At 53.3% G+C, this 21,575-nt stretch overlaps 6 protein-coding genes across 6 annotated transcripts; 2 read left to right on the top strand and 4 right to left on the bottom strand.

Moving 5' to 3' along the window:
- Positions 1-56: 56 nt before the first annotated feature.
- Positions 57-1,039, top strand: MONBRDRAFT_10944 (uncharacterized protein; the record flags this gene model as incomplete). The annotated part of the gene is made up of 2 exons (XM_001748753.1): positions 57-469; positions 571-1,039. The coding sequence occupies 2 exons, from the start codon at positions 57-59 to the stop codon at positions 1,037-1,039; spliced, it is 882 nt and encodes a 293-aa protein (XP_001748805.1).
- An 878-nt stretch (positions 1,040-1,917) lies between these two features.
- Positions 1,918-3,063, bottom strand: MONBRDRAFT_33816 (uncharacterized protein; the record flags this gene model as incomplete). Its single annotated transcript, XM_001748685.1, has 3 exons — positions 1,918-2,397; positions 2,688-2,760; positions 2,842-3,063. 3 exons carry the CDS (start codon positions 3,061-3,063, stop codon positions 1,964-1,966), a joined length of 729 nt encoding a protein of 242 aa, XP_001748737.1. The 3' UTR covers positions 1,918-1,963.
- A 1,158-nt stretch (positions 3,064-4,221) lies between these two features.
- MONBRDRAFT_33815 (uncharacterized protein) lies at positions 4,222-10,115 on the bottom strand (the record flags this gene model as incomplete). The annotated part of the gene is made up of 4 exons (XM_001748684.1): positions 4,222-4,785; positions 4,868-7,835; positions 8,004-8,089; positions 8,132-10,115. 4 exons carry the CDS (start codon positions 10,113-10,115, stop codon positions 4,709-4,711), a joined length of 5,115 nt encoding a protein of 1,704 aa, XP_001748736.1. The 3' UTR covers positions 4,222-4,708.
- Positions 10,116-13,694: 3,579 nt separating this feature from the next.
- On the bottom strand, positions 13,695-14,339 carry MONBRDRAFT_28282 (uncharacterized protein; the record flags this gene model as incomplete). The annotated part of the gene is made up of 3 exons (XM_001748683.1): positions 13,695-13,808; positions 13,972-14,035; positions 14,149-14,339. 3 exons carry the CDS (start codon positions 14,337-14,339, stop codon positions 13,695-13,697), a joined length of 369 nt encoding a protein of 122 aa, XP_001748735.1.
- A 593-nt stretch (positions 14,340-14,932) lies between these two features.
- MONBRDRAFT_28281 (uncharacterized protein) lies at positions 14,933-18,895 on the top strand (the record flags this gene model as incomplete). The annotated part of the gene is made up of 14 exons (XM_001748752.1): positions 14,933-14,971; positions 15,076-15,172; positions 15,278-15,348; positions 15,446-15,544; positions 15,642-15,943; positions 16,051-16,285; positions 16,488-16,577; positions 16,755-16,856; positions 16,950-16,996; positions 17,102-17,465; positions 17,631-18,061; positions 18,164-18,272; positions 18,407-18,686; positions 18,837-18,895. 14 exons carry the CDS (start codon positions 14,933-14,935, stop codon positions 18,893-18,895), a joined length of 2,325 nt encoding a protein of 774 aa, XP_001748804.1.
- A 416-nt stretch (positions 18,896-19,311) lies between these two features.
- Positions 19,312-21,109, bottom strand: MONBRDRAFT_28280 (uncharacterized protein; the record flags this gene model as incomplete). Its single annotated transcript, XM_001748682.1, has 8 exons — positions 19,312-19,499; positions 19,596-19,658; positions 19,749-19,890; positions 19,971-20,051; positions 20,152-20,279; positions 20,380-20,514; positions 20,637-20,751; positions 20,891-21,109. The coding sequence occupies 8 exons, from the start codon at positions 21,107-21,109 to the stop codon at positions 19,312-19,314; spliced, it is 1,071 nt and encodes a 356-aa protein (XP_001748734.1).
- Between the last annotated feature and the right edge of the window lie 466 nt (positions 21,110-21,575).

Raw genomic sequence — 21,575 nt, 5'->3', positions numbered from 1 at the left:
TCAGAAGATAAAATAATGACCGTTAGAAAATGTCATACTTTTCGCTGATCGGCGCCATGGAAGCGTCGGTAGCTCTGTTGCGGAAACATCTGGTCCTCAAAGCGTTCATGTCTAGCAAGAACTATGATACTCTCGAGAAGGCCACGATTCGCCGTTTGGCGGTGAAGAAGTACTGGGCCGTGTTTGAACAGGTGTTGTTGCGTTTGCTTGATTCGACTCGCCCCGATCAGTATGATTGGGCTTGGCGTTTGGCTAGCGTGATCGCAGCAGAGCAGGCATCTCGAATATCGCTGAGAGATTTTGAGACCATACGACCGAGGATTGTTGCCACTTTTCGCGGTCAGCATTTGCCCGCAGCCCTCCACGACATGGACCGATTCCGATCCCTGTTTGCATTTCATTCTTTGGCTGCGATACACGAGGCTGTTGAGGCAATGGAAGACGCCGCACAATCCCCTCTTGTTGAAGCGTATGTTATCACCCTGTCTGCACGTTCCTCGATATCATATCTGCTTAAAACTTCGATATCATGCAATGATGTCTTTCGTGGTTGTGGCTGCTCCACCATAGGTATCAATCTGCTATGCGTGCCAGAAAGCAGCGTCCACTCCCTTTTAATGTCGCTTTACAATGCACCCTTGCATACAACACGAGTTGTGAGCGGACATACCGCGATATCGTGGAACTGATGGGGCTTGTTGTGAGTGAAGTGGTTGTCAGTGCGTGCGTAGCGAGCATTGAGGATGCCGTTGCCACCGCTTTCAAACCGCTAGTCTTATGGCATCCTTGGCTGACGATGCATGAGTATGTTGCGTGGAGTGCAAGACACATCGAGGCATACCAGGGCAAAGGTGTTGGCCATTTCCTCGCTCCCCGACTACGCGCAGAACCCGATTGCCCGCCACGCATCGCTGCCTTTGTCGACGGAACCGTGTATCCGATCTTCAGGCCCAGTGGTCGCAACCGTAACCAGCGGGTGAACTACGACGGCAATCATCGTGTGTGTACCGTTGTTGTGTTGATTTCAGCTTTGGGCTGAATCTCATTGATGAACGCGTCTTGTTGTGTTTCATCTTTGATACGAACCAGATGCATGCGCTCAAAGGCCAGATTATCACTGACGCTAGTGGCCTTGGGGTCAGCGTCCACGGCCCATATCCTGGGACTGTCAACGACAAGTAAGGTTATTCGCATTCTCCCTACAATACACGTCCAATATGATTCAAATTATCATCTTTGTTAATTCACATTTTAGGAAGATGATACGTCTGAGTCGCACGCTTGAACTGGTCCAGGAACATTGGCCGGCCCATCATGTGCTTCTTGGAGACTGCGGCTATACGCACACTCCAACTCGCGGGCTTGTAATCGCAAACCCATCGTCGAATGCCGACTGCCACGTGCGCTCTAATCTTGTCTTGAGCGCTGTCCTCTATCGAGTACCCTTGCTCACTTGATTTGAGTTTCGCAGGACTATGAGCGTCAAGCCAAGGCTGTCCGTGTCAGCGTTGAGCACATCATTGGAGCAGATGGATACGGTTCGAACCAATCCTGCTTGCCTGAAATCGTAGCTTTGAGTTCAATGCTCATGCTTTCCTATGTGACGATTGTATCAACAATGCATTCAGGTGTCAAGTTCTTCTTCCGACGCTTGAGAAGCAAATCATGCGGCATCGCACAGTCAGATCTGAACAATCGGTTTATTTTCATTCACTTGATGCACAACCTGGTCATATTACAACGATGGAAAACTGGAGTGGTGAATATGACAGCGGATCGATTTCAGGTTGCCAACGGCCCAACGATGCAAGAATATCTCACAGGCTCATGGCCGACGAGCATGTGTGGCCCCCGGCCCTTGAGCCATGACTCATAAATTCACTACTTTGTCTTGATCAGACACCGTCATTCATATGACATGCTTCATTTGAATTGATTATGCTATGTCCAGGCTGCCCCCACTTTATTTGGTGATCATTTGTCCAATGTCACCCCCGATGCGAAAATACACGTTTCGTGTTGGGGAGGAAGGGGTGGGTGGCGATGGACCTCCCGATGCGGATGCCACAGTCGGCGGCGCAAGGGTTTTGCAAACCGCCAAAACCTCTTTCATCATCTCGGCTTGCGCTACGCTCTGCTGCTTCATCATCTCGGCTTGCGCTACGCCCTGCTGCTTCATCATCTCGGCTTGCGCTACGCTCTGCTGCTTGATCACCTTCATCGCCTCGCGCAGAAGTGCTCGGTCTTTTTTGGAGCGTCGTCGATCTTTTTTTCGACGGCGCGCGTCCTGAGCCTCCCGGTCACGCGCATGTGCCTCGCCGTAATCTTTGAAATCCTGCAAAACACGCTTGATTGGGATAGGCAAGTCGCCGTTGTTCTCATCCAAAAAGTCGATATCTACAACCAGTTCAGATCACATTATTAGACGCCTACGACGGCTTGTCACAATGTGACAGACGCATGGGAAGCCTGCATCGCACCAATACTATCGCGTTTGGCACGCGAGCGAGACTTGACCTGCCGCCTAGTTTTTTTTGATTGGCCATCGTTGAGTACTGGGACTTCGCTGTCGGTGTGCCCCGAATCAGACAGATCGGCTTGAAGACAGAACAGCAAAGCTTTCTCAGGGATGGAATTTGCCATGATGGTGCCTTGCTCTGCATTTGCCCGGTATTTTTTGAGCGCACCGATGGATACGCCATGTAATACGGCGTTTCGCATGCGTCGCATGGACTCCCATGTTTTGGAATAATGGCTCAGCTACAAAGCAACAACAAAAATTAGCTTGTCACGTGCATGTGATTCCATTATGATATTGCGGTTGGCCGAGCATCATCTTACATGTATCCAAATAGCAGCTGGCTGGTAACCGGATGTGCCTTGTTCGCCAGGTTCACAATTTTCAGGGAAATCCTCCGAAAACCAATCCAATAGAGAACCAAGTGTTGCGAACAAGACCTTCAAAATCCGGTTTGAGGTCTGATTATTGCGCGACAAGTGCATGGAGATGGACAACATATCTGCCCGCACCGACTTCAGGTGCAGATACGTGCTGGCGATCATGGCCTCTGCGAAAAACAACAACTCGGCTGCTTCTTCCGCAGGCCCCAGTCCAGGCGCGGGAGGCCGCCCCAGTTCGTGTTGTTTCTCACCCGAAAAAGCAGCTCGGAGCTTATTCACGAAAGGGCGCAGACTACAGCGTGCGACATGGGAAGAAAAATAAGACTTGCTCGTGTTTATGCCAGCAGCGACGATCAAACAAACCTGGAGCCGAGGCAAGTCAGAAAAGCACAGATCTGGAGGTGTCGCTGTGCGTAGATGATTTCGCCTTTCTCGGCAATATCCTTTGAAGGCACCTTGCGCACGAGGCCAACTTCTTGACCTTGTCCGTTGTCGACCCGCTTATCACATGTATACCGCTCTCGACACAGGGCGAAAAGACGTTCGTCGCCAGGACTACACCGAGGATAATAAACACAAGGTCAGACATCAAGACATATCATCAGAATGCAAAAACTGCATGTACCTCGTTTGATATCTTGCGAGTGTATCTGCTAGGCTCGGATCGAGACCCCGAAAACGCGAATAACCTGGTCCCAAGGGTATCTTGAGACGGGCACGACGTCCTTCCTCATTGTTCGATGCCCACATCGCAAGCTTGAACTCGTCTGCAATCCGAACGATATGAAATACCGCCGAGATAAATGCTTGCTCCCGAAGCGCCGTGGCGTTCGGAGCAGAAGGGATACAGACATCGTCCGGAAAAGGGAACACGACGAAGAAATCCTATGTGCCGAGGGCATATGAGGAACCACAGGGAGAAGCGATCTCTCATTATGTTGCACACATCTAACATAACAGGGTCGATTGCGGTTGAGCACTCGCGCAGACACGAAACCGAAGACTCTCGACTCACGTCCGAGACACATCCAGTGGCCTCCAGGAGAGCCATCATAACGGTCAAATGCACAAAACATATGTTTGCAATTGGACATGAGGGCAGAGAGAACACATGTTCACACCGGTGAAACTAATCATCTCAATTTTATCTCCTCCGCAGGAACAAAACGAGTTAAGACAACAAAATTGTGACATTTGTCTTATCTCCTTCAAAACTATCATTTCCGTAGGAGTCTACTCTTTCTATTTTATTCAACATGCAAAAATTTTATTTGCCCAATTCTTGTCTCAACATTCACCTTGATTAAAAGAACCGGAAGTGAGGCTGAAGACTTGAATTACTGATGCCGCCAAACCATGCAACCGTCTACCCATCGGTTGTATGGAATGGATGATAGCTCACATCGATCGATCGACGCTCCAAGCGGAGAACACGAGGCGAACAGTGCTCAGTTGTCAAGATCACACGAGCACACTGCTCAAAAGGACGAACACATTAATCCCGAGCAACAAGAGCAAGCAAAGCCCATCGATAAGACAAAAAAGCACAGCAAGCTCATAGCCCACGCTTCTGGACTTTCGAAGCCCAACGCACCAGCAAAAGAAAGAAAGAGAGAGGGACAAAACTCACAAAACAGAAATTGGATGACTCGAAATGGACACATGCGAGAGAGTACAGGATATGAATCAAACGAAAACAAACAAGCACAAGGGTCAGGTCGTTGAAGGATACACGTGCACAAGAAGCGTCAACCGCCGTGTGAAACGAGCGACGAGGCAAAGTGCCTCATGCTCTCATCAGTGCCGACTATGATTGCGTGGCCGGGCGCACAGCATGGAGGCAACTCCGGGCTACGGTGTGGAAGAGCTTTTCAATCTCAGGAGCTACAGAAGGGCAAGCAAATAGTGAGGCGCGTGTCAAAAACGTACAAGGAAAACGACATGCGTTCTCTGGCCACTGACTCACCAATGTGAATGAAGCTGGCATTCCAAAAGTCATATGAGCGATTTTGGATGAGTTCCGTAAAAGTCACCAAGAGGCCCCAAGGGTGAGGGCGAGCAACAACCAGACGCTCAAAAAGCACACGGGTCAACTGCTCTTGACATTCGGCTGAAGCAGCGGCGTAAACTTTGAGATAAGCCTTGCTCATCCACAGCGTGTGCTGATTTGGGAAGCGCAGATGGTTAGCCATGGCCATGGCCAGCAGATAGCGCCCCTGACCGTCCAGCATCTGAAGCAAACGGCCCAGCACCCCCACGGCAGCATCGGAGAGCGACTCCTCAGCGCACGCCCGCACCATTATCTCTGTCACCAGGGCGTTGAGAAGCGGCGTGTTGTAGTCCGTGCCACTGATCGAGGTGAGCGCGGTAAAGTGCACATCGTGAGGCATGGACTTGAGCGACAAAGCAATCATGTGGATGGTGGGTTCATGCTGGTTTTCCAGTCCATAATCAAAAAAAGTGCGAATAGCAGGCCTCGACGAGTCCTCAAGTGCGGCCGTGTAGTTGGAGGAGATGACTGGCGTCCGAGCGTACTCGGGCACGCTGTCAACGCTTAGCGGTGAGGAGAAGGGGTCTGGCAGGCGCATGGCTGCGGGGTGCGCAGAAAGGATAAGGTTGCGTAGTTGCAGACAGCAAGGCGCAATCACATCGCAATAGCTGAGGTAGTATTGGCACAGAAAGTCTGGAAAGTCGTGAAGGATAACCAAAACCAGGGTGACAGTAGCCTTATACAAGACGCGAACGCTGTCGGAAAGTTGTGCCGATCGCAAGAGGGGCTGCAGGAACATGAGGAGGTCCATGACGAGCACATGGTATTGATGCTGCAAGTCTTGGCCACTCTGGCCCGAGGCTGAAAGCATCAAAGGCAGGAAGTGCCGCGAGCTGATCAAGTCTAGCCAAGATAAGGCAAATGCCGGGCATTGAGCCGGGCGAACCACATGAAAGGCATTGGCAAATGAGCTCAAGACTTGAATCGCAAGATGCTCGTCGTCCGTATGCACTTCAGCTAGAAGCCGGCTGAGAAGCCGATGAAACGGCTTTTGATTGAAATTCACGCCGAGACGATCATGGACATGGCCCAGAACAATGATGCACACGGACAAGACCTTGCGAAGAAGTGCCACCTTTGTTGAATCACCAAAGTGGCGAACGACCGCGATGACGAGGGCACAAAAGGCATCAATGGGTTTGTAGTTGGGCGCCTGCAAGGCAAAATCAAAGTGGCCATCGGCCATCAAAAATGCCAGTTTGACCGACACTTCAGTCGCCACTCGGAAAAAGCAAGCAGTCATGTCACTGCTGTTGAGGACGTTCTCCGTGAGCTTGCGGATAAAGGCCGGGACGGCCGGCTCGTATGAGCCACTGCTGTACAGGGACATCCACTCATCGACGAAAAAGGACGCAACAAGCTCCAGAAGTTGAGGTGGATCTTGATCCAAGGACAGGAGGTCCAGGGAAGAAAACATGGCCATAGCCCGGCGTAGACGGTCATTGTTGGAGGCACGAGATAGGGCCGGGCCAGCCGTCGGAGCATCACCACCAGAGCGCAAGTTGCCTGTGACACCACCGCTGGGCGCGCTGGAAGTCGGGGCCGGCGCCTGCCCAAAACCGGGCACTGAGGCGGGAAGCGCAGCGGTCGTGCTGCCAGGTCCACTGCCCGCAGCGTGAGCATTGCTCGCGTTGTTCGATGCTTCAGAGCCGCGCTCTACTTCTTTGGCCAACTCGGCCTTGACAGACTCGAGCAAGCGGGCGTGACGCTGCTCTGACTTTTGATGGGTAACGATGCGCTCAAACAAAGTGATGGAGCGCAACAAGCCGAGCAGGAAGCTCGAGCCAGCAGCACCATTGAGGGCCACGGTCAGAACGCTCTTCAGGATGGCGAGCCCGTGCGGGGAGCGGCCTGAATCGAGGGCCTGAACCAAAGCCGTATCAAGGTCCTCAATGCGCACGAGCCGGAATTTGACAAGGCGCAATAGCTTTTCCGCCGTATCAAGAGTTCCGTCACATTGCGTCACAGCCACGAGGCAGATGTCTCGCACACAACCGGGGAGGGCGTCTTTCAGTCGCACAAGAACATTCAGCATGGCATCTTGCAACGCGGAACTGCGCGCCTTTTGATGATCAATCAACGCAGTAGTGGCAAAGCGCACGAGGCGGGGGGCTTCAGCGGGATTGGTGGATAAGTGCTGGAGAATGTTGTTGACGTGTTCGCCAATGTGCTGAGCATCAGGTTCCGCCTGGCCACTCGTCAGGAGCACCATGTCCCGGATTAATCCGTCAATGATGGCCGGGGCCGAGTTTTGGTTGGCAGCGACGACGGGAGGGCGTTCAGTTAAACGACCCACAGCAAGCAAATCTTGTTGATTGCGGGCAAAACGCAGATATACGCCCATTTGACGAGACGAAAGACCCCCAAATTGCGGGCGCAAATTCTCTGGCATGCTATCGACATAGGGGAGATGGGCTGCTTCAAACGGCTCGGTGGTTCCCTCACGCCGGTGTGTTTGACGAAGAAGGTATTGCGGTGCCATCTGCTTTTCAAACACGGCCACCGAGCGCTGGCGAACGGTAGCCTCGATGAAGCTGCAGGCCACGGGCAGGTTGATGTTGATCACATCTCGCACAATGTGCTCAAGATCCTGACTTTGACCGGAGAGCAAGTTCTTGATGCTCGTCGTCAAAATGGACTCGGCAGTAGTTCGTAGCGTGTCCTTGGCACTTACGACGGCAATGCTTCCGGCCAGATTTTGAATCATCAGCAAACCTGCTTGGCGCATCTTCGTCTCATCTGGTTCGCGGTTGAAGTCCTTGGTGATCAGATTGAAGCAGGAGATGCTAGCCACGCGAATGGATCGCTCAAAAACTGGGGGTAGCATCTCATTGATGGCTCGTTCAATGGCCTTGTAAATAGCATCTTGCAAGCTTTCGGGTGCCTATTTTCCACAAAGAAAAAGAAGAAAGAAGAAAGAAGAAAGAAGAAGAAAGAAGAGCATCGCGGAAGGTCAGCAAAAGTTCGCATTACCCATGCCCCTTTCCGACAATCCCGACCCAAGCATGAATGATGTAAACCCTTCCCAAACAAACACAAAAGCATGACTCACCAATCCCAGTGAGCTCAGGGGACCCGGTCGTATGTAGTTCATGATGGATCGAGGTTGACCTGGCACCAGATCTGCAAACATGGAAGCTGTTGGAATTCCATTTTCAACAAAGTCACTTGAGCCCACACCTGGTACGGTCAGATGCCCACTGCTTGATGTTTGGGCACTGCCTGCAGCATTGCCACCAGCAAGAGCGCCACCACCGATTGCAGTGCCTTCGATGGCCGGCGACGCGCCATGGAAGCTTGGTGTGCCGATTGCATCGAATGCCGGCGACAGGTTCTTCGCCGGAAGCAAATGGCTGGCTTCAATGTCGTGCAAAGCAATGTTGAGGTTTCGACACAGGACTTCCACTTCAAACTTGAGGCTGATCTTGAGCTGCTCGGTGGAATGCAGCTCCTTGAGGATACGCAGTAAGCTCATCAACCAAGGGTTGGGTGGTCTAAAGACTCGCGAGTACTGAGCCGTGTCCAGCACCTTGGCAACAAAGGGTAGAAGAAGCTGCAAGGAGCGCGAGCCCTGCTCGTAGGAGGAAAGAATGATTGCTTTGAGATCCAGATCTCGCTGCAGGATTGGCTTGTTCCGCGCCAGGGTCTGCAAACCCAAAAAAGTAGCCAGATTTTTGAGTCTGGTGCGTTCCTGACTGTCGGAAATGTTGGAGCTACTGCTTTGACGTCGCTGGGCGTTATGCACGGCCAGGTAGGTGCGGGCCAAGGTAGCACGACGCAGGTCATCCTGACCAATGAGGTCGATGAGCTTCACGTACATTTCCAAGTTGTTGGGTTCCAGCATGGCTCGCTGTTCGACCAAATAGCCGGCAAACCACATGTGGTACTGACGGTCCAACAGGCCGTGCAGTGTAGCAGCTGACTCCTTCATGCGCGAGGGCTCGGGTGCGAGATTGTTGATGACGAAGATGACGCGCTCGCGAATGTTCTCAGGTGGATCAGGCTGGCTTTCGGCCATCAATCCTGCCTTGCCCCCGGCTGGCCCCGCGCTGGCCCCGCCGCGGCCGTTGAGACAGGCAAACCGCACCTCGGCGGGCAAGCGCGTGAAGTGGGGAGTATGTGCCAGCGCTTGGCAGTAATCCCGCCACTCGGGCAACCGCTGGTGGAAATTGGCGAGGGCATGTGTGCCAAAGGCAAACAAGCGCGAGTCCGGGTCGTGCTTGACGGCCTCGTAAATGCAGCGCAAAGCGTTACCCAAGGAATGGTCATACACCAAATCGTGCTGCACCAGTAGGCCGAACAGCTCGCCCGTGATTTGCAACTGCTTGTCCGGGTACTCGGGCAGAAACTTGTACTCGTCAAAGAGGTTGCGAATCATGCAGTGAAAAACCTGTTGCTTCTCCGGGTCAGGGGAGGCCTTGAATCGACCCAGAAGTTGAATAATCTCGTGAACACTTGTTTTCTCCATGTAAACTTGTTGAAAGTAGTGGTTAGCCTGTGCCTCGATGGCTGGGGTGAATTCGTTTGCATCTGCAACATCGGTCGTCGGTCGGGTAGCGTCAGGATGGGCCGGTGCCGAGCGCGCAACAGGGCCCGGGCTCTTCAAGCCAACGGGAGGCCCAAATGAATCCACAGCACTCGAGCTGGCGCCATGAACACCGTCTGAGAGTGGGGCACCGGATACAAGGGGGGGCGGGCGTAGCGCAGTGGCACCCGGGCCCGAGCCAACATTGAAAGGCAGAGCAACCATGCGATTACCTCGAGGCTGAGCAAATCGCTCAGCCACGTTCAGTAGCGCGTTCTTCAACTGGGGCGAGATGTTGCGGTTGGATTGCAGATGGCCGCACTGCTCTGCAATGATGACGAGAGCCTTGGACGGTGTACCCGAAGTAGCTTCCGGGCCGCGTGTCAGACGACGATCAAGGAAATGTAAGCAGGCAGTGGCGAAGGCTTCGGGATGCTCTTCAAGGCGCGGTTGCAACCACTTCTCGAGGTTCAGGAACTCGCGCTGAAACGCGAGCACAGCCAGCTCCATGACAAAATTGAAATTGCGGGCGTTCAAAAGCGCCTCAAGAGCCTTGATGTCTTGCGCAATCTCAAGGATGCGAGTGAGCCGATTGACTGCGGTTGCTGACTCGGCGGCACTTTCGTACCAAGCAACCATGCCATCAACCACCACGTTGGGCCGCGCGGCCCAGACTTTTGACAAGACTGGCGCGGTATTTGGATGAGGGTTGAGAAACATGGGCAAAAGGGCTCGGCATATTTCGTCTTGCAACGTAGTCCAGCCTTGGGGGCAGGCCTGGGCCAGGATTACGAGCAAGATGTCTGGAAGAGCCTTGAAAGGGTAGTCAAAAAGTGCTTGGGCATTTGGGCCATATGCAGTGTCACCCAGTCGAAGAAGAGCTTCCACCAGTTGCAGGCAGAGCCAGGGAGCAAGATAGACCTCGCCGAGGTGGTTTGTCTGCTTCAGGCCATCTTTGTTGAAGCGGGTGAAATGGGGCGAGGCAAGGAGCGTGGCGACTTCAGGTGCAGCAGCGTTGGCTGGATTGACGAGAAGGCCCAAGAGGGCGAGTTGAGCGCCGCTGTGCTTCCATGGCTTGCACAATTGGAGCACAGGGAATGGCTCCTAAGATGCATGCAAAAGGAGAGCGTGGGAGGACCGAGTTGAGTGAGCAAAAGAATTACAGGGGCGGATTGCTCAACGTGATCATGCCAAAACTGCGTACCGAACTGTTTGCTTCCCAGGCACGAAGCAATAGGGCAAGACCTTTGACGGAGACGATCCGACAACTGCTGCAATCGAGGCCAGCGATGACGGCTGTCCAATTGAGTTTGGATGCTTTTTGTTTGACAACGAGCAAGAAAGTGTCAAGGTTCCAGCTGGCTGGCCCCGAAGTGGGTCGATCGGTATCACTGTCTGCGCCACCATGGAGGTGATGAAGGCGGGTGCCATCAAAGTCGGTCTTGTCGGCAGTTGAGGCCATAAAGGCCAGGCACTCGGCCACTTGAGGTGCTTCAAGGGCAAATTTGCCCGTCTCTATGACTCGGGACAGTTGCGCTGGTGATTCCAAAAGGGAGGGGCCCGTCTCTTGCAAAACGTGCAACAGCCCACTTCCCTGTTACAAAGACGAACACAAGACAGTCACCAAAAGCCCAAAACGGATGAGGGAAAAAAATAAATAAATAAATAAATAAATAAATAAATAAACACGGAGCGCTCGCATTCAGTAATCTGCAGGACGCCGTATCAGGTAAGCACGGAAATAAAACAGAAGCGCAGTACTGACAACGGAAGATGCCCCGTCACCGGAAACATCGAGAATGTTTGCACTTGCTTCGCCATGGCGCCATGCAACGCGCGGATCAGCTGCTCCTTGACGACCTTTGAAAAGAGGTGCCGTCGTGTTCAAACATTGCATGAGATGAGACGTGGCACGAGGTCGAAGGAAATGCAGGATGCGCGCCCCCGCAGGCGTAAACGTTGGATTTCATACCAAGATCAGCCATGGTGCTTCGTAGATCGACGTGCTCAAGTCCAAACTCAGCCTTGGCGTGTGTGGCGGGACAACTGGCCAAAGCAACCAGGAGCTGCAAATGCAACCAGGCGCAAGATGAGAGGAAGGAGCGAGGAGGAAAGAAAAAAAAAAAAATAAATAAAAAATAAACTCAAGTTCACAAAAAGAGGTCAACATTGCTGGCGTGTGCAAGAGGGGCAGATGGGTCATTTTTCCATCCACTCATCGTAGGAGGAAGTGAGCCCAGCAAGACTAACATGGGTGCGGAGTACTTCACTCAAAGTACTAATTCCACTGGTTGATGCGACAATGGAAGGTAGGAGCTCTTTCAGGACGTGGCGAGCTGTGGAATAGTGCGAAAGCCAAGCATGAAGATGGAAACGGGCTGTAGAGAGAGGTGCCCGGGTTGAACAAGTAAGATTTGCCATTTGTCGTACCAGCGCTAGCAACGGCAGTCGAGGAAGAGAGCCGTGCAGACAAAAGTACAGCAAGGCGCTGCTGGCTTTCGAGATTGAGAAGATTGAAAAGGCGAGCAAAAAATTTGTCTGAGATGGAAAGCTACAGTCGACCCACAATGGAAGCGTTTTGGGGCTACGGTGAGCACTTTTCCTGCATAATTTAGAACAGGAGCACTTTACTTGGCAAGAGGTGGTTCTCAACCGCAAATCACCACAGAAGGATGAACAACACCAACATCAACACTCCCCCCCCCCTCCCCCCCCCCCCCGCGCGCATGCATCAAACCTTGAGAGTCTCGCAGCGTTCTACGGCAAGAGTAAGGGCCGTCGCGACAGAGTATTGGCGGATGGCAGGTTTGAGTAAATCGCGCAGAAGTTTGACCTGAGATTGCGATGAAAGGACAAGCGTGAGATGCAGACAATGGGAAAAACCAAAAGAAAAAAAAAACCGGGTGCTGAGAACAATCTAGGACAGCAGTACGTACGATGGTTTCGTCGGGGCGACTTTGCTTGGGCCCGTCAGTGAAACCCAATTGCTTGAAAAGCAACAAGAAAACGTGCGCACGAAGGTCTGGGGAATGATGCTGGACGAGCTAGGCAATATTATCACCAGCCATGGAGACCCAGTCGAGAGTGAGAAGGGGGGTGCGGCAGAAAGAACTGATCAGGGTAGGCAAAGCTTGGCGCTCAAACCTCGTCAAGCTGTTGAAGCGTATCTTTTGCGTTGGCCTTTGATACGCCGGCCACCAGGGTCGCGGCGTGAACTTCCACCAGCCTCATGCTGGCTTACCCGCGAGGCAGCAGCTAGGCCCAGCTGCTGCCTCTCCAACGCAGCCACTCAGTTGGTGGCAGCGATGGGTAGACAGCAGCAGCGGGCCACTCGCCCACACGGACGACTGGGCCACAAGTTTCGCAAACGCAGTAGCACGATGGGGCTCGTACGTTCCGTACTAAGCGCCTGGTTCCAGCGCCGAAGTGGCTAGCTGCAGCAGGGAGGAGCGAGACTTTGAAAGGGTGGGGGGTTGCCTTGGATGTCGGTCGAGGCAGCCTCAGATTGGACGGACGCTTCGGTGGTTGACCCCTTTGATAACCAACCAGCCCGTCGACACAACTGTGCAGTCCACCTGCTGGGAACGTTGATCACCTACATTGAGGTTCAAAAAGGAATCAAAAGAGTGAATATGAGGAGGGGGAAGCGCACGAGAAGAAAGTCAAGGGAAGCAAATAAAGGCGAGACAAAAAGTCAAGTTGAGAGACGCTGGCCACATGGCGGCAAATCGCCACGGCAGAGCTCGGCGTTGGCAAGTTGCCCAAGTTGCCCCTCGGCCATGAACACACTGATGTGCGCACGTCAGTGACACGGGGCTGCAGCTCATGTCGAGCTCGCTAGCTCGTTCATTCCCAAGACCATTCACCCCCAACCAAAGAACCAAAACTGCTGTTTCTGGGGGCGGCCTCATGCCCCAGATGATTCCCATGTCAAGCGTCGCTGTACACTCGAGTTCAACGACGATAGCATTTGACCCGGCTGCCATTTGAACGGCGGCACAAAAGGGAACGTACCGATGCCCTGTGGACTGTTGTTGTAAAAGGGTTCTGAACCACTGAAACTGGTCAAGGGCATCGACACGTCAGTCAGCCAGCGCGACTCTCTACGATTGATGTCGAGGGTAAGCAATTCTCTGGATTCAAAGGGGATTTGCATGTATTTTGTGAACGAACGGATGGATGTTTTGCCTCTGTCTCTGAAGGTGATCGGCTTTGTGCTCAAGCCTCTGCCTGCTTGAGGGCTTGGTTACCAGATGTTATGTTGACGGCTTGTGAATCACAGTTGGTAGCATGTCGGTCGGGTCGGCCGTTGGGCGCCGTTGGCTGCGGCGGCTATTTCGGCAGGATGGCGGCACCAGGTGTGTGAGCCGAGTGAGTGAGTGAGTATGGGAGTGGTGCCAGTGGCTTTGCCCCTATTGCTCGGATCTTGTCCCCCTTGATTTTGGCGATGATGGCTGCCGCTTGTCGTTTGCCTTTTCCTAACACACGCACGCACACACACACACACACACTCTCTCTCTCTCTCTCTCTCTCTCATATGTCTTCTTTTTCGCGGGGAGCTGATTTTTGTATGCGTTTGGACCGGAAAAACCAGCTGGAATCGCATTCAACCCAGTGGAGGAGGTGGTGACCACAACATCTGTTGTCACCATCTTCTCCGTTCCTTCATTACCAGCTGTTATAGCTATTTTCATTTGGTTTTTGATGACAATTTTTCTCCCGCTGGAGGTGAGTCGCGATCTCAGAGAGAGAGAGAGAGAGAGAGAGAGAGAGAGAGAGAGTGTGTGTGTGTGTGTGAAACGGCAGCGCGCACGCGGGCGATTCCGGGCAGGTTTCAGTGGCGACGGGCACGGGGTCGTGCATTTGGCGTCTGCGTTCAAACGCATGTATGTCTTTACATGATCCCCTAATACATGAGTCCGGGAGTTCCTTTCCTTTCCTTTCCCCTTGTTTTTTTTTTTTTGCTCGTTGTGGGTGAGCTCCGGCTTCAAGTGGAGTCTAGTGCGCGGACAGGATGCCTGGCAGCTCTGGTGTTTGCCCCTTGTCTGTAACGGGCTCGCGCTGTGTGCTGTGTGCTGTGTGCTGTGGTGTGCTGTGGTGTGCTGTGGTAGTCCCCTTGTTTTCCTTGGATTGGCGGCGTGTCTGGCACTCGCATGATCATTGGCCATGGGTGTGCGCCACGGCTCACACACCCTTGATCGCGCTTCTCCAGATTTTTTTTTTTCTCGAGGCCCACTCTGCTCCAGGATCACACCACAGCCCGACATCATGGTACGCAGTACTCTTCCAACACAAGGGTTCCCTCGAGATCCGAGGCCACCGTATCCGCCTCACTGCCCTGCCTGCGTTTTTGGTCTCCCTTGGCTGGCAATCACCGCTTTCGCCCTACCTTGAATTAGCCGCCAAAACCTGCGGCACCGCTCAGCCAGAGCGAACTGCTCCAAGAAGCGATCAAGATGGTCCAGAAGGAGGCCTTTCTCATGAAGCGATGCCTTGTACGTCCCTCACCCCTTGCTGTGGGGATGTCCACTTTCTTCTTGAGCCAAAGGGTGTCGATTCGTTCGTGCATCGTACCAACATCTGTTTCCTTGGCTGGCAGGACGACAACAAGATTATGGACGCTCTAAAGCACGCATCCACCTTCCTCACGGAGCTTCGCACTTCCATGCTCTACCCGAAAAACTATTACGAGCTCTGTGAGAAACTGGACAGCAAACCGTGCTCTGTGGAATCCCCTCCCTTACACCCCACTCTTTGCTAACCCATGCCCTTTGTCCATTCCTTCCGGCGCCCACGGCTAGACATGACTGTGACAGATGAGATGCGCCACCTTGAGCAATTTCTTCTGGATGAGTTTAAGCAAGGCCGAAAAGTTAGTGGCGTGGTGGCGTCGTGCTCAAGCCCCCCCCTCTTGGACGTGTGCGTGATCTCACCTACAACGCAAACCAATGCCCTCGCCTGCGCGATAGGTCAACGATCTCTATGAACTGGTCCAGTATGCTGGTAACATTCTGCCCCGCCTGTACCTTCTCATCACCGTTGGCTCCGTCTACGTCAAATCCAACGAGGTCCGTTGGCCCGCCCACCGGCCCTTCAATCTTGGGCCTTGTTCCCATCTCGTCTGATCAAGCGATGCATTCCCACCACGCCCCGACACTCTCGCAGGTCCCGTCCAAAAAGATTTTGAACGACCTGGTGGACATGTGCCGTGGCGTGCAGCACCCCCTTCGTGGCCTGTTCCTTCGTAACTACCTTCTCACCTGCCTCAAGTCGGAGCTGCCCACCAACCTGACCTCGGAGGACGGCAACCTTGCTGACTCGATCGGCTTTATCCTCACCAACTTTAGCGAGATGAACAAGCTGTGGGTGCGCATGCAGCACCAAGGCCACTCTCGTGATCGCACAAAGCGCGAGGAGGAACGCATGCAGCTTCGCCTGCTCGTGGGCACCAACCTCGTGCGCATCAGGTACCTCGCCTAGCTGACTTGCCCTTTGCGCGATCAACCGCAGAACGCACATCACTCCCCTCATCCCCCATGTCATTTGCATCGAATTCCCAAAACTGCAACCACAGCTCGCTGGACAACTTGACGCTGGATGATTACGATGAGCGGATACTGCCGTACATTCTGGAGCAAATCGTCAGCTGCAAAGACGCCATTGCCCAGGAGTACCTGCTCGAATGCATCATCCAGGTCTTCCCCGACGAATTTCATCTGCACACGCTCTCCAGTCTCCTGGAAACCTGCGGCAAAGTGCGACCCCAGGTCAATCTCAAGACCATTGTCATCTCTCTGATCGAACGTTTGGTACGCCTTTGTGTCCGGATCGCCAACTGAGTGAACCCAGTACTCAATAACACATCTTGGCACGATAAAGTTATTGCCAGCAATGGGAGAAGAGATGGGGGCGATACCGGTTCCCACACCTTCAATAGCTCATCTTTTTTGTGTCTCATACCTGCATCTTCTCATTCAATGACACTTGCTTGCCAAATGCTTGCTCCTACAGGCCAGCTACGCCCAGGCCGATCCCACGCGGGTGCCATCGGAGATCTCCCTGTTTCACATCTTCCGCCAGCAGCTGGCCGGTATCACTGAGGTGTGTCGCCGCCTGCTTTAGGTCGTCCTTTCCCTTCCACCCGCTTTGGTTTTTAGAAGTTGTGCTGTCAATACTGTCTGTTGTCGACAGTGGTGTTGGCGTGCGTTCCAAGCAAGAAGGCCGCCATCATGACCAAAACAGCACTGATCAAATGATGGGATGCTCATGCTGGTGTAGGCACGTCCCGAACTGCCATCTGAAGATGTGGCCGCCATGTACTCCTCCCTGGCCAACCTGGCCATGTCCTGCTACCCCGAACAGCTCGGCTATGTCGACGAGGTTGGCTCGGCGTTATGCCAGTGTGCGGCGGATTGCGCAAACTTGACCACTTATCTTTAAAACTAAACTGTTCGTTCTACTGCTATTGCACAGGTGCTGCAATCCACAGCTGATTATATCAAGCAGGCCGGCTTGTCCAAGTGAGTTACCATTTACTACCGCACCCATTTTAATCGCGATTCTTTCGGATGTCTCGCCTCGTGGGGTTCACTCATGTCCTTTTTTTGTGTCATGCCCGCGTACAGCATTGAGGCCGCATCGGCTGTCAGCAATGAGCTTGTCAAGCTCATCAAGCTGCCCGTCAACAAGTACAAGGACATCAACACCGTGTTGAAGCTTAAACACTTCACTGCATTTCTGCCCAGCTTTGCGTTTGCGACCCGCAACGAGATTGCCGTGTCCGTTCTTCGCAAGATGAGCGAACGAGGGGATACACTGCAACTTGTGGAGGAAATTGAACCCATGCTGGCGCTCTTGCAGCCCTTAACCGAGGATCAGAAGGACTGCCCTAGTGACTTCTGGGATGAGGAGGAATTTGCTTCTGAACAAGGTCTCCTGTGCGCCTTTGTGGCGCAGCTCCGCCCTGATGCACGGGATGTGCACTTTCAGGTTAGAGCACATACCAACCCGTCTTACTCGCCGACATTGGCCCACAAGTCAATGGCGCTATGGCTCCCCCCAATCCTTTCCCAAATCTCCTTGTGTCGGCTCTTGGGCTCATGAATTGTTGTTCTTGGTTGTGCCGTTTCCACGCCGTCCCGCGCGCCGAGACAGATTCTCTCGGCTTTGCGCAAGGCCTTCTACAATGGCACGCGTCGCCGTATGAAGTTCACGCTCCCGGCCCTGGTCTTCCAATGTAATCAATTGGCAATTGCCTACTACGAGAATCGCGAGGAGGATGAGGCTTGGGAGAAGAAATGTTCCAAGATCTTCCAATTCTCCCGCGCCACGGTACTCAAGCTCACGGAGATTGATGAGTTCCAGCTGGCATTGAAGATGTTCCTGCAGTGCGCCCTGGCTGTCAACCGAACTGAATTTGAAAAAACGGAGGCACTTGCTTACGAGTTTTGCAGCCAAGCTTTTGTGGTCTATGAAGAAGACATCTCCGACTCCAAGGAGCAAGTTGAATTCATCACCCAGATCATTGGCACGCTGCAGCAAATGCGTGTGTTTGGGGAAGAGAACTACAACCCCCTCTCCACCAAGTACGAGTCTCTCTGGGCTGTCTGTTGCCTTTTGTTGTTTGTTTGCATGGTGCACTTGCTCAAAATTTGTTTTCTTGCTCGGTGGGAAACATTGGTCTGCAGGTGCGCTGTCGTGTCTGCCAAACTCGTGAAAAAGCCCGATCAAGTGCGCTGCGTCTGTCTTTGTGCCAACCTCTTCTGGTCTGGCTATACCACCGACAAAGGTGGCGAGGTACGTTTACATGTTCCGCGCTCTGCTGGTGCCGTGCTTTGATCCACGATGGCCATTTCCGTGCGCGCCCGCTGAGCCACGCCCGCCTTGTCACGGATTTCTCGCTCTCATGCTTTATTCTTTGTGTGTCGTAGCTGCACGATGGCAAGCAAGTGTTCCAATGCTTGCAGAAAGCCGTCAAGGTGGCCAAATCCTGCATCGAGTCGGCTGTACAGGTTGCTTTGTACACGGAAATTTTCAACGTCTATCTCCTGTACTTTCAGCGAGGCTGCGAGTCTGTCGAGCTGCTTCACCTGGAAAAAATTGCATCCATGATCCAAGAAAAGTTAGAGGAGGTCGACGACAGCGACGAGTCGCTGCCGGACATTCGTGCCGCGCTTGAAGCCACTCAGCGCCATGTGGAATTGCTGCAAGGTTCGTGTCCGCGAACTGTCACATTTTGAAAGAGCCTGAGTTCTTACGAGGGCCCTTCCTTTTTTTTTTTTTTTTTTTGTCACTAATCATATTTCGTCGTATCCCGAGCAAACGTGCGCTCATCCTGTTTCGAAATCCATGCCCTTACAGGCGATGATAAGCTTGCCAAACTGAAGGAGTTTGGTGGGCTCATGGCCAGCAAGGCATAAGGTGCTCCGAGCTTTGCCTGGGGCCATCCACCCTTGAAAGGCGTCTCATTGTTAGGTTAACAAAGTATAGAAATGCGCGATTTCTAGGAGCACCGCGCGGGCATGTTTTTGTGCTCTGAGCCTCACGCTCGTCTGCTAATTGCCCTTTCTCTTTTTTTTTTTTTTTTCTGTTTCGTTTTTGTCCCTCCTTTTCGTTTTCTGTTTCTTCTGTTTGTGGTGTATTTGATAACCCAGTATTGATGATGCTTTCAGCGATGGCTGTTCTGAACCTTCCCATGGTTGCCTGACCTGATGGCATGCGAGTCAGAAGAAGGCCGTTGGGAAAAGCCGGGTTGTAAATTGAGCATCATGCTTTCTTCTCATTTTTTCTTCTCTGGCATCGTCATTACAAGAGAAATCTCTCATGCTCTGACAGCCTATGCAGAAGCTGCTGTTCGCTTTCGGTAGCAAAGGACATATGCATCGGCTCCGGAGCGCGGTGCACAGACTGCAGTAAGGGCGATGGGCGAGACGCGGGTATCATTGAGCTCAATCCAGCCTTCAGACGTGGACCGACAGCAGGTGTAGTGTCCTTGGTGACTTTCGCTGCCGTGATGAAACAAGACTGGTATCCAGCACAATACGATCACAAAAAGATGAGCTTGGCGTAGGCGCGTGCTTGGGCCATGTGAGCCCCACAAAAGTCATGGGTTAAACATACCGGCAGCGAGCTCATAAACAGTGTCAGATCCATGAATTTGGCGAGCGGTGGGGCTCATGAACTCTGTACATGCCCGCGAGTGAGCAAGGAAGCTTGTGAAAAAAAAAAAAAAAAAATGGAACATTACAGGTTGCTATCGCACACCATACGCACCGGGGTCGATACAAAGCTCGGCTTCGAATTTGACGTGTTTCTGCAGCTTAATTGGGCCATATGGGCCGTAGGAGAAGCGCTTGAGGGAAAGCAGCAAAATGGGAGGCAGTGTTTCAAGTAGCAGCTGCTTGTGACCAATGACCTATGAACCCTTGACGTGAGAAACAGGCAAGGACGCGGTGGGGAGAGCTGATGCTTATTAAACACGCTTGTAGATTGTACCTCATCTTGGCTGCTCGCATAAAGAGGTTCATTCCGTAGCGTCTCACGCATAGCATCGTGGAGCGAGCGTACGTGTTCCGGCTAGGTGCGAGTCGGTGCGGCGTATACAGCATGAAGTCATGATGGCGCTTCGTGGCTCAGCAAGCGGTGTGAACTGAGAAGAGAGGGACAGAAGCCTTACCTCAATATCCAAGGGCAAGCAGTGGTACGGCTGGATGGTGACGCTTCGACGCTGCCCCTTCATGTCCAGCGTTGAGCGCATACGCACGGTGAAGGCGCTGCTAATGGGGGTCTCAACTTGCCGATCATCTGTGGAGCGCGGGCGTGCGGCTGTGAATGTCCAGCAGAGCTTTGAAAAAAGCAGCCTACAGAGGCGGCCCGGAACACTGGTGGTAGGGTCGGGACGTACGCGTTTCAACTGTGTTGACGCTGACGCCCACCCCCTTGCTAGAGGCCTCATGCCAACCGCCCTCAGCATCGTCATTGCCAGCGCCAGCGCTCAGGTCACCCTCTTCCATGAGCTCTGGATGCTTTTCCAAATAAGCTGCAAAACGACGACGGCGTGTGATGCCCATCAGAGCAAGAGGCAGAAAGATGAGTCGTACCGGCCAAAACTCAAAGCCACAAGGTAGAAAAGAACAAGCACGGGATTGCCGGGCCACAAACCGGCAACTTCAAGGTGCAGCTTATCCAGCAAAAAGGAGAGCAGTTCCTCAGCATCTTGCTGTTCTCGCATGTCGGTTTTAAAATGTGGACCAAGTTTGTGCACGGCACGATAAACCTGCATGAAAAAGCAAGCATCAGGGCGATCGGGTCGGGAAAGGGCCACCAAGGGGCAGGGCGCGAAACAAGGCGAACGCGGAGGACTGAAGAAGACAGCAAGGCTGAGTTCAAGAGTTTGCGCAGCCAAAAGAGCCTACCTGGTCGGCCGAGATGGCGGTAGCAGCTCGACATGATTGCTCGAGGGTGGTGGAGGTGTGAGGCGGGCGTGAGGTGCGCATGTTCCAGAGGAGAGCTCGAAAGGCCTCGCAAAGGGGCTGCCGGAGACCGGCCATGACCTCGTTGGGCGTGGGTTCGAGGGTCAAAACACTGTCCCGCAGCTCGTGGAGACTGGCCAACAGCTGCAGAGGTGCATTCATGAAACACGTGTTGCCCTCGTTGCGCAGGCCACACAGGGAGATGGCGGTGAAATGTTGACCAGTTTTTTTGGTAGGCGAGGTCACCGTGCTGCTGGGCGCCACGTGGGCGGGCGTTTCTGGATCTGAGCTGCTGTCCGCACTCTTAAAGCAAGATGCCCAGCTTGTGGGCTTGGCAGGCGCTTTGAACTTGCCCAGTCGGTGCCGCCGTTGGATGGCTTCGCTGCGAACTACACTCCGGATTTCAGCGCAGACGTGAATCAGGATCGAGGTGTCATCTGCCGGAGTGTCAGCCCTTGCGAGGCCAATGCAGGCTGGGCAGGAGGGGAGTCAGTGTTTAGCGCATACGAACTTTGGAAAAAGAGAGCCGGCTCACGGGCGGCTGCCTCTGCCAACAGCTGCAAATCGGCCTCGCGCCATTCGCCGATCTGTGTGAGTCGCACGTTCATCACGTCCTCCGCCTTCTCCG

This window comes from Monosiga brevicollis, genomic scaffold, assembly GCF_000002865.3.
Source record: "Monosiga brevicollis MX1 MONBRscaffold_25 genomic scaffold, whole genome shotgun sequence".
Lineage (NCBI taxonomy): Eukaryota > Choanoflagellata > Craspedida > Salpingoecidae > Monosiga > Monosiga brevicollis.
The sequence above is the reverse complement of the archived record's forward strand: the minus strand, read 5'-3'. Positions and strand labels throughout refer to the sequence as shown.